Source organism: Stegodyphus dumicola, chromosome 6 (assembly GCF_044657685.1).
Source record: "Stegodyphus dumicola isolate Sdum_Otavi_A_Nest chromosome 6, ASM4465768v1".
NCBI classification, from domain to species: domain Eukaryota; kingdom Metazoa; phylum Arthropoda; class Arachnida; order Araneae; family Eresidae; genus Stegodyphus; species Stegodyphus dumicola.
In genome coordinates this window covers 227,928,783-227,940,954 of record NC_140773.1, presented here as the reverse complement: position 1 = coordinate 227,940,954, position 12,172 = coordinate 227,928,783, and the positions used below count along the sequence as shown (strand labels likewise).

Here is a 12,172-nt window from a genome sequence, read left to right as displayed (position 1 = left end):
GATTTTCCTATTTGTGAAAATATTAATTCAAGTAAGTAATGTCAAGTAGTACTCTGAAATATTCCATAACTGATTTTTGAGTTGGCAGTGAGCTGTCTTTGATTTCCTTTCGAGATCATTAACACAAAATTGGGGTACTATTCTTATATAACGCCCTCAGATGTATGGCGTTGCCAAACGTGGCAATATGTGCTCTGTGCTGGTTTTTAGCGTGATGTTGCTTGTATGGCAAATCTCTTGACGTTGAAAACTTTATTTTGCTGGAGTGGTTTTATTTGTGTGGATTTGCAGGCAAATGTTTGCGGGTAAAGTATGTGGCTGTCAGTGAAGTTTAAAATTTGGATCCTGGTTTTCGAGTAGTAAGTTAACTATGGAGGAAGTTTTTATTGTTACTTTTGAAATTTTGAATCACAAAAGACGTGTGATATAGCACTTTTGTTCACAGACGTTGTGTGACTGGCGAAATTTTATTCACGAATGTATGCTCCGTGTCTCAGAAGATGGGGAAGGATAAAGTGCATTTTATTTTTTGTTCTTATTTTATAGAATGTTATGTTCATTTTTTTCTATGAATTGCTATCGTTATTATTGTTTAATTAATTGTTTACTATTTATTTTAGTTTATTTTGTTGATTTGTGAGCAATGCCTAGATTGTGCAATTCACTGATATTTTTTAAGGTAAAACAGAACGTTGTATGCATGGTATTGTTTGAAATTTATTGTTGTTATGTTAGTTTATTTTAGCAAGATGCGCGCAATTCCTACACTGCATAAATTGTGCAATTCTGTGATTAAGTTAAAACAGATTGTTGTTTACATGGATTCTTGTCGAATATTTTTGTTTAAAAACGTTACGTTTTTGCTATCTAAATTTTTTTGTTTAAGATTTTTGGTGTAAAATGTGTGTTAAATCTAATTTTTTGTTTTTGTTTAAGATTTGTGGTGTAAATTGTGTGTTAAAAACGTGGTTTTTGCAGACATTTTAAGCTTAAAGTTCGAAATGTAGACAAAAAAATTTAGATAGTAATATGGCGCAGTGGATCTGGCAAGAAATTTGTCTCCGAGTGCATATCTAAGAGTAGAGTTCCACAATTGATTACGATGTAATATATTTCAAGAATCTTTATTTTTATGTAACTTTTTAATTTTTATTGTGCTGACATTTATTATTCATATATAAGAGGATAAGCTAAGTTTGAACTGCGATATTATTATAAAAGCTTTTATGTTTATTTTTCTGTATAGATATTCTATTATTTCTATAAAGATCTTTGTTATTTGGAAAATAATTTGAATTGCTCAACTATATTTTATAATTTCAAATTATTGTTTTGTATAGATATTGTCATTTCTATAAAGATCTTAGTTATTTTAAAAATTTGAATTGCTCAATACGATATTTTATAATTATTTTGCTTTCTCATTATCTTTTAAAGTACTGACACATTTTATATTAATTACCCTTTTTTTTGGGGGGGGGTAAGATTTCATCTTTAGTTACATTCCTTTTATGGATAGTTTAACGTTGTGAAACTGTGTAGAATTAGATCAAAAATGTGAAAAAACTTTAATTTAAAAAATGGCTTTATCATTCTCCTTAACTAGTTATTAACTTCAAACTATTGTCCAAACAGAAATCATAAAAGTGATAATTTGGTTGAATTTTTATTGTTCATTTTAACTGAATTATTTCACATTGCTGGGATATAAAATTTATGAAGATTCCTATATTAAAAATGTACATTGAGTAAATTATAACAACTTGGAAATATGTATGACTTTAAATGAAAAGCTTTTTTCCATTTAAAATAGTGATGTAATGTTTTCAGTTATAAATCTCAGCTAATATTCTATAGCTTAATTTGTATATATATATATGTGTGTAATAACAAAAGCACAGGGAAAAGCTGGAGCAGTGTCGATGTGTATTTAGTTCCATATTTGAAGAAGAATTTTGATTGCGTGATTTTTTGATTTGAAGAAGAATTTTTATTTTGATATGCTAATAATGCTAACTTGGTAATATCTAGAGAACTTGACAGTCAAGACAGTTTTAATTCCATTTTTATTTGCAATTGATATTTGGCACTCTAGTTGTGCCTTTCCACAGAAGATTTACATTTTTGATATTGTTGAGATAGAAAGCAAGCCAGCGAAATTACATCTTAGCACAGTTGAGAGCAAAGCTGAAGTGTGTAGTTATGGAAGATGGAAGCACGCGAAAAGATTTGGTTTGCAATTTGGTGATTGGTCAAGAGGCATCTGCATTAACCCTTTGTTGCTCAGTGTTCTACTACATGGAACACCCAACTTGAATTGCTTCTGAAACCGTTAAATTCAACCATAAATGAATAAAAATACCTTTATAATATACTTCAAACTTCTCTTTTTAAAAAGTCGATGGCAGCATATCACAAGGAGACCCAGAATTTTCATTTATGATGTGTTATTAAAATCCACTTAATTTCTAGTAATTTTCTATATAAAAAAATTTGTTTGAAATTTGTGCTCTTTCCGAAGCACTGAAAGTGCTTCATGAATTACGCTCTTATTCTGAATAAGAGCATGCAGATAGCAGCAATACTGAGATATATGCTCATGAACCACTTGTGTAATCCTATTGTGATATGTCAGATGAAATTCATTTATTTGACGAGAAGGTTGATGATCCATCTTACCCAGGCCCCTCTACGCAGCCTCCAGTTTTTACTTGGAATTTTAAACATATTGTTGCATGGAACACGAAGCTGCACAAAACAAGTTTTGTGTTAAAAACCTGCAAGGTTGATTCAGAAGTCAAACAACAAAAATCAGCGTTAATTCACAAATTAACGCTGATTTTTGTTGTTTGACTTCTGAATCAGTATTTATTCGGCCTGCAAGGTTGGTTTGTGGTTCTATCAAAAAGGTGCGATATACTTTGAACAATTTCACAAAGCTAAGAAATCAAAAATTTTAAGCTAAGAAATCGAAAAATTTGTAAATATATTTGTATATAGGACTTGTGTATATACATATATTTATCTTATTTTATCTATATTTATTCAAGAATGTTGTGTATATCCAGAAAACCACGTATACAGCCATAATACAGTGTTTTTTCATTACTATAAAAAATCTCCTACTCATTTCCGTGCTTCACTGCAATGCTCGATTAGTCGCACTTTTAAAATCTCTAGTGGCGCAGTGTTCCACCTCATGGAACACCCACAGAATTAAAACGGTAAGTGCAATTTATACAAAATTTTACCTGTATACTTTAAGCCTAGATAGATTACATACAACTTTTTTTGTTGAAATTCCGACTTTAAAATATAGTGCACCACAAAGGGTTACGTAAGATCGCATGATTAATTTAAACGGCACAGTTTAGACTAAAGCTTTATTTTTAGGACAGAGCGATGAAGTTTCCAAATAAAATAAGAGGTTATAGTGAATTAAATTTAGAAGTTTGCTTTCATATTTTTTATCTTGCATATATACACACATACATACAGTTGGTTACAATTTGTAATAAAGTTATTCCTATGATTCTACTGATTTTAATACCTTAAATTTTCTGATTATGAAATTTTTATATTTCACAAGTAAAAAATGTATTTTTTACCCGAGGTGGTAAATTTTTTTTATCAACAGCATATTTAAGAGACAGTTATAATAAAAAAGTGTAATTGAAAACATGAGAGATGGCTCATTTTAAACAGATTTCAAGTGTACCTGATTTTGGTGACCAGACAAAAGCCCACTGGACGAAAGCGCACGCAACAAAAGCCCACAAAAGAGACCCCACTGAGATAATTGCCCATGCGACAAATACCCACACTGATGAAAGCGCACATTGATAAAAGCCCACACTGACAAAAACCCACAACGATATACAGTCAAAAGTCGTTAATCCAGACTCGTCGGGACTTCGGCGATTCCGGATTATAGATCATCAGTTTAAATCTCGTAAGATGGCATGCAGAAATTATAAAATTAAAAATATGAAACCGTAATTTATGAAATAAAGAACAATTATGATCTAAAGGGTATCAAAATTTGCAAAAAGAAAAAGCTTAATATTTATTTGTTTACTTTATTAAACATTTCTTTCAATGTAAGTTGTTTAAGTTTTGCTTCGTTTCATGTGATAATACTTTCTCTTTAATTCTATTAAACAGACATAATTTCTTGTTCAGTTACAAAGTTCCGCCGTTCAAGTCCTATAATTGCTGTGTCAAGAATACCGACTAATTTGTCAATCGAAATTTTTTTGTTTTCAATAACCTCTGTCACTTTTCTTCGCTATCGGAAGCGAATTATAATGACGAAGAACTTGTTTTAAATAATATCAAAGACGAAGCATATCGAGATGAAATACTACATTTGGTAAGGAATTATAAGCCAAATAAAATAAAAACATCTGCGCTGAAGATAAGGATAGTGCTGAGAAATCAACTTCCAATTCATTACGCGCCCGCCGCCGAGCAGCGTGAAATTGATAAACAGATTTCGGATTTCAAAACATACTTTCGCTTTAGATCCTTTACATATTAACAAATATATATCGGAAATTCTATTTGATATAATCGAAAGTTTAAGCTTACTTTTATAAATTTGCTCTTACAGTCTGCAAAAAATAATAAGCCGGATGCAATTTGAAAATTAAGGAACAACGCAATCATCAACATTAGCTGAAATAGATAATTATTTAGCTTATACATCCATTATACATAAAATGCGGGCGCGAAAACGTATTCTGCACTTGCGCACACTCATATGCGCAGTCGTAAAAGGTCTTACGCGCACGCGTGAACGCCTCTGCGCATGTGTCAACGCGGCGCATGCGCAGAAAGTTTTTAGTTTTGATGTCCGGATTATAGATCATTCCGAATTATGGGTGTCTGAATTAACAACTTTTGACTGTATATGTTTCAACCTTTATTCTTATTCCGTTGTTACTGAACATCAAGTTGATTAGTGAGTTTGGTTTGGTGTATGTGAGCATGGCAAAACCTCAAGGGCTATCTGCCTAGGGAGAGGGATGCCTTTGTGGAAGACATTCTAAGAAAAACTGGCTCATATATATGTTACACATGGGAAAACCCATGAAAATCTCCATACAACAAGCCCATTTGCGGGACTCGTACCTCAGACCAAAGTACCAGTGTTTAGTGATTACCTATTTTAAGGTAATATGGTTGTTAATAGATATAATTCACTATAATTATTTTCTGAAGGGTAATGGAATTAATTTAATCTAATGCCAATTAGAAAACGGCTATTTACAATAGGAAGATTTAAAAGCACTATAACTCTAAGAGCACTGTAATTTTTCTTTCACAATCAGCTGTTATGTAAGATTTCATATTATATAACTGATATCCATACGTCATGAACAAATATACAGTAAATGCAAGACAAATTATTAAAAAATTACAATTTGAAACTTTAATACTAAATAATGAATTTATATAATATGTATACTTAGAATCTAAATACGATGAACTTTGAATCTGATGACTCTATAAATTAATATTTATGTAGTTACAAAATTTTATTAGATGTTATTTATATGCACAGTTCTTTGTAATCTTCACAATCTCTAATAAAATGCTACATATTTATTACTATAGTTTGAGATGATTGTACTTAAATTTGTAGATATGTTGACTTCTAAGAGTTGTTCCATCCCTTCCCACAAAATAAATAAAATTAAAATCACTATTCCAAATTGCTGTAGTTGAAATATTAAGAGGTTACATTTGGAATTCATTTTCTGACAGGGTGTCAGCTGACAGTTTTAATTTATTCAGAAATCTAAAAGAAAATATCTCTAGAAAATCGCCAAATTATAATTGTTACATTCAAAAAAGCTTTCAATGAGAAATATGTTTAAACTTTGATAATAAGCTCAGTCTAAAGTAAAGAATAAATTATCTCTTTGCCAAGTTTTCATTGTGCTTAACTGTTTTAATATTCCTAAACTAAAAAGGAACGAAAGGAAAAATTAAAAAGAAATAAAATAAAATTCATGAGTGTTTTTAATTAAAAAGTTAATAGTTTTAATAATGAAACATAATTATATTTAATCTAAGCCACATTACCTTAAAAATAGCATGTGAGAAACTAGACAATGATATTTTTAATTTTCATGTACACATAGTTAAATAAGTAAATAAATAATAAAATGCAATTTCAGATTTATCATTGAAACGTTATAGCCAATCACTTAATCAGAGAGTAGAAAGTTTGCTTTCATCCTAATAAATTAAACAAATAAAGTAGTTATAAAATATACAAACAGACATATATCTAAGACATTAAAATTCAGATTTGAATACTCCATTTATTATTCCATTTAGTAATAAAAAACCATAAGTCCCTTTTGATTATGTGCGCTTTTATCAGTGTGGGATTTCATCAGCATGCGCTTATATCTATGTGGGCTTTTATCAATCAATGTGTGCTTTCATCGCTGTGGGTATTTGTCGCATGGGCAGTTATCATAGTGGGCTTTTGTCGTGTCTGCTTTTGTCTAGAAACCCCCGATTTTGTATTATTGCATGAGTTGTGAACATTTTAATTGTCACTTACTTATACAAATCAAAAATATTTTTCAAAATAAGATATGAAGGCTATTCAGAAAGTAAGAAACGTTTCCGTTTGACGGCGCTAGGCGCGCTCCAGTCACGTATATTTTGGTGTCTGTGTGCTCGACATCTCAATGGGAACATTTCCGCGCTGCCCAATTTTTCGATATTCAAATTTAAAATGTGCACTGCAATTGAAAATCCCACCAGTTGTGAGGTGCAGTCTGCGATACGGTTTTTATTGGCAAAAAACCTAAAACCTATGGAAATTTATGGCAAGTGTGTGAAGTGTATGGAAACAACGTAATGAATGAAAGTTCAATCCCGAAATGGTGCATTCAGTTTAAAAATGGCTGAACTAACGTTCACGATGAAGAGAAGAGTGGACGCCCTAGCATTGTGACTGACGAACTGGTCGCTAAAGTTGATGAAAAGATTCGTGAAAAGTGCCGTTTCACAATAACAGAGCTTTCGTCTAGTTTTCCACAAGTTTCATGGACTTTGTTGTTTGAAATTGTCACACAAAAGCTAGGCTACTGCAAATTTTGTGCAAGATGGGTGACGAAATTGCTTACAGACTACCATAAAGGTCAGCGAATGGGGACAGCTTTGACATTTCTGTGGCTTATGACAGACATGGTGATTCATTACTGAATCGAATCGTAAATGGTGACGAGACGTGGGTGAGACACATGAATTGCGAGACAAAATTACAGTCCATGCAGTGGGGGCGCACAAGTTCCCCCAAAAGACCAAGAAAATGTTTGCAAACCTTGATGCCAAAGAAGATTATGGCGACTGTGTTTTGGGATAGGCAAGGTGTGCTTCTGATTGATTTTCTCAAACGTGGTACCACAATAAACTCTGAGTGGCACTGTCGAACATAGCACAACCTTAGGAGAGCAGTTCAAAACAAGCGCCGAGGAAAGTTGACATCCAAAATTTTGTTTTTGCACGACAGTGCCCGACCTCACACGGCAAACCGCACTCAAGAACTCCTTAATTCATTCAAATGGGAGGTTTTTCCTCATTCGCCCTATAGTCCCGATCTTGCACCTAGTGATTTTCACTTGTTTCAAAGAATGAAGAACTGGCTAGCAACACAGCGCTTTGACGACGACAAGGTGCTGCAGGTACGCATCACTGAGTGGCTGAGATCGCAGGCGGCAGAATTCTATGACGAAAGAATTTCAAAGCTTGTTCACCGCTATGATAAGTGCCTCAATTTGTTTGGTGACTATGTAGAAAAGTAGAATTTTGGTCACTCTTTCTGATGCATGTAATATTTTTTTTTTTCTTGTACTTAGTTTCTTTTTAATTCCAAAACGTTCCTTACTTTCTGAATATCCCTCATAGAAATAATATGTAAAATTTTTTTTGTACTTGACAATTCTGTTTTTTAATTCATTCATGTCAAACATCACCATGATTATATCTTAATGTGTTTCAAATAATGAACTTTGATAATGTAAATAAGTGCATATGTATTTGACCAAGGAAATTTTATTTTATGACTACAAATATTCCTGCTTGGGTTATCTTAGACATTTAGAGAGCGAGTCAATATGTGGGTATGATAAATAGAAATAAAATTGAAAAGGTAATGTAACACGCTCGTTCTGAAAGAAATTTAGTATTCTTACCAATGGTTGAGGGATATTAGCTTTTTCTATATTATACATGTTTTTCACTATGCATAATATCAATACAAAAGCTATCTTTAGAAATCTTCCACAAAATAACTTTCAGTATGAAATAAAATATATAAGTAATATTGGATAAGACAGAGCTGATTATAATAAAAGCCCTGAATGCAGTGCCATAATTAATTATCTAATTATTTAATTGCATTTTAAACTCAACCAAAGGAATAATTTCTTGGCAAATGAAATATCCGCTATGAAGGGTTCACTCCCAAAAAATACAAAAATCACTTCAAGTTTAAGAACTCTGAAGAGATTTCCAGTTATAAGTTGTATATGTGCTATTTACAGTACCCATCACTCATTAAAATCATTTCCATTCCAAAGTATTTTAATTTATTAAGCAGCTGAATTTAATACATGCAATTTGTATATCACAAACCATGGTATCAGTTTTACAGTTTTCAAGTAAAATAATAATTAAAAACTAATACTAAACTATTTATGCAATTTTTAAAAGTTTTACAAAAGTATTTTTATAATTACATTCCTAGTGAAATTTTGTCTCTTACAAAAAACTATTCCTACTACTAACAAAAGATACAAATGGATCGGACTTTTTATTAAGGATGATAATACTCATCCATAACAAGAAACCTTAATGATGAATTACTTGAAAGTGAAGATATTGAATGAATACCATGGCCAGCAAAATCTTCTGACTTTAATCCAACAAAGAATTTATGAGACTAGCTGGGGAAAGCAGTGCAATGGAGGCATCCTCTTCCTACAAGTGTAAATGCTTTGAAGACCACACTGGTGGATGAATGGATCTCAGTTTCCCAAACTGTGATTAAGTGTTATTGTGAACATGAAAACACATTGATATGTGTGTAGAAGTCGGGGAAAATCACATTCCATATTAAATTCTTACCTTAATTTTTACCCTCCATTTAAAATTCCTCACAGATTTAACTGCAGCAAATTTTATTATTTTAACATTACTAATCAAGAAAGTTATTTTCTCTCATAGAAATATGATACACTAATCAAGAAAGTTATTTTCTCTCATAGAAATATGATACATGGATTCAGAAACAAATTTAATGATTCATCTAAAATTTAGTTTAATGTAATAATGTTATATTACAATGCACTTGGAACAGACTATTTTTTTCATTTATTATTATACTAATTAGTAGTCATCAGAAATGCCTGCAAACTGCCGACGCCTTACAGGAAAATCACTGTCTCTTTCAATACTTTCTCTTGGTCTGAACTGTTGGTCTGGAAAACGATTCCTTGGTCGAACTAAAAAGAAAGCAAAGAAAAAAATAACAGTAAAACTTCAATGTTTTTAAAAATATTTTCAAGTGAATAAATGATAATCTGTTTAATTATTATTTCAAGTGGAAACACTTTTATATATATAAGGCAAATAAGTTATAAATCTTTGATTTAGTAGTTTTACAAATTCCAAACTGACTTTCATTCTCTTAATCTGAATTTTAGAGAAACATTTAATGAAATATTTCAAAAAGTTACTTACAAGCAAAGCCATCATCTCTTAAAAATTGTCGAGGTTCAATTGGTAGACACACAAGATCGTCAATTGTCTGACTTGTCACCAAATTACTCTCTTTTAATGATCTGCACAGTTGTTCAAATATATGGCTAGTCTCTTTGTCATTTAATTTATCAACTGACTGTTGCAATGCATCCAACTAAATAAATGAAAACCAGAATTTGAAATAACTTTTAAAAATGGAAATGTATCTTTATTAGTTATACAGTAGAAGACCAGAAATCTGCAATGCTGTGAAATTTTAGGATTTTGTGCATTTCAGGACAGAAAAAGTAAATAATATTTAGACAAAAAGTGAAAAATAAATAAGGACATATACAATAAAGACATATCAAAATAAATTACACTAACAGAGCATAAAATATTCATTTTTTTAATGTTTCAAACATTTTTAGAGGTCTGTTTTAAAACTTTAGGGTGAGTCATAATCACTTTCTCTCTGACACAGCTGTTCTGCTCTATAAATTTTAGGCAGTTTTCACCATGTTTCAAACTTTCATTATAAGATTTGTTTCACTCCTATCAAATTCACTATCTGTATCGGAATCATTTTCCACAGAAACAGAACCAATAATTTCATCATCAGCTATCCGATATCACACCTCTCCTTAAATCTATTAGCCAATCACTGCTGAAATGGCAAGCTATTAGTAAATCAGGAAATTTGTCAATAAATTCCTCTGCAGCATATTTTATTTGATCTAAAAAAGTACAGATAAAACAGCAGATTGGCAGCACTAAACACTCTCATAAAGACAGGAAAGCTGAGGAAATATAACCACATGAGTTGTGAGCTTGAAGTAGAAGTGCTTCTTTACATTGATGCAGATTGGAAGAAAAATCTTACCATGACGCCAATGATTTGGTAAGTAATTCTGTTTAGACGTCATTATTTGGCAAGTATTTCTCTTCAGTATTTCATATTGCATGTTGCAATTCTGAACCGTTAAACTAAATGCTTAAATTTTGAGAGGTAGTGCCAATTTTTGGTATTTGACTATATTTTGATAGAAGCAAAAAATTTTAGCACCTTCTACTACAATATATTAAAGCAAAAACTATCTTGCATCAAGCTAATTTTGTATTTCATATGCATAATGAACAATTTTCTATACTCTTACTTTTTTACTCTGATTTCTAGAACAAATACTAGACAAGGTTTACCTAAAATATACGTTTTCTACAACTCTGTTTTACTTTCACTATTTAGAATGTTGAAGTTTAACTAACTAAATGAAATTGTCTTAGTGTTGAACGAAACAATCTATTGGTGAAAGATCCTCAAAGTACATAAAGCGTTATAAACTCTCATGTAACCAATTAATTTTCAGTATTATTTCTTATTCATAAAATTAAACTTCAAAAGTGTTTCTATGATTTTAACAACTCTATTTACTTTTAATATTTAGAATTCTGAAGTTAATATCTAATTAAACAGCCTTTATGTTGGAAATGAGACGGTTCTATACTTCCCGTTCTACTGGGATGATTGACGAAATTCAAATTGCATTTTTAATGTCTCGAAAGCGCAACTTAGGATATGTACTGTACTTATATATAGCACTGTTCTAATACAGGTAGCTTGACCCAAAATCGGACTTTTCTGAAATGAGATGCCAATTTTTCCAAATTTCAATTCTTCGACTCAAATTACGCCAAACTGCCAAGTTTTGTAAAAATCGCAAGAGTAATTTTTAAAAAATTAATAACCTATAAAAATTTTACCACCATCTTAAAGTAGATGTGCAAAAAATTAGTTTTTTATTTAAAATTTCCTAAGGTATACATGAATTTACATATTGGCATGTTTTGAAATTTGGCATATTCATTATAAGAGATAATAACGCCAAATGTGGTTTACAAACTTTGTTAAAATTATTTGAAAGAATAAAAGATGACCTTTTTTCCGCTCATGTGCAATGAAAAAAAGGTAAGGAAAATGGGTATAATGTGTCAAGATAATTTCCTAAAATTATGAAGTTTTGTCAAGTGAATTATTCTTGGTGCAAACTGAAAAAAATGTGTCAAGATAAATTTCTGAATTTCTCCGTAAATTTCAAACCAAATTTTACAAAATTTAATATTTAGACATAATTTGAGTCATAGAATTAAAGAATTGAGTCATAGAAGAAATATCTGTATTAGAGCAATGGTATTTTTAAAATCTAATGCATATCCTAAATCACACTTTCAAGATATGAAAAATACAACTGAAATTTTGTGAATCAGCCCAGCAGAATGAGACATATAGAACTGTCTCCCCCCTGCAGTGTACATTCACAGCATTTTTATTTTATTCTGCTTTAAGGGAAAATAAAAATGTTGATCCTGCAGGGCATGGATGCTGCTTCTGAATGTATATGGAAAT

General features: G+C 31.1%; 1 protein-coding gene across 2 annotated transcripts in view; it reads right to left on the bottom strand.

Annotated features, from left to right (window-relative positions):
• Positions 1 to 8,592: 8,592 nt before the first annotated feature.
• LOC118185911 (pentatricopeptide repeat-containing protein 2, mitochondrial-like) overlaps positions 8,593 to 12,172 on the bottom strand; it is a 62,082-nt gene continuing 58,502 nt past the window's right edge. For both annotated transcript variants that reach the window (XM_035355876.2, XM_035355877.2), the window contains exons 9-10: positions 9,769 to 9,943; positions 8,593 to 9,530 (exon numbers count right to left, since the gene is read on the bottom strand). In XM_035355876.2, the coding sequence (XP_035211767.1) occupies positions 9,415 to 9,530; positions 9,769 to 9,943 (291 nt within the window). In that variant the 3' untranslated portion in view covers positions 8,593 to 9,414. The remainder of the gene's footprint in view (positions 9,531 to 9,768; positions 9,944 to 12,172) is intronic.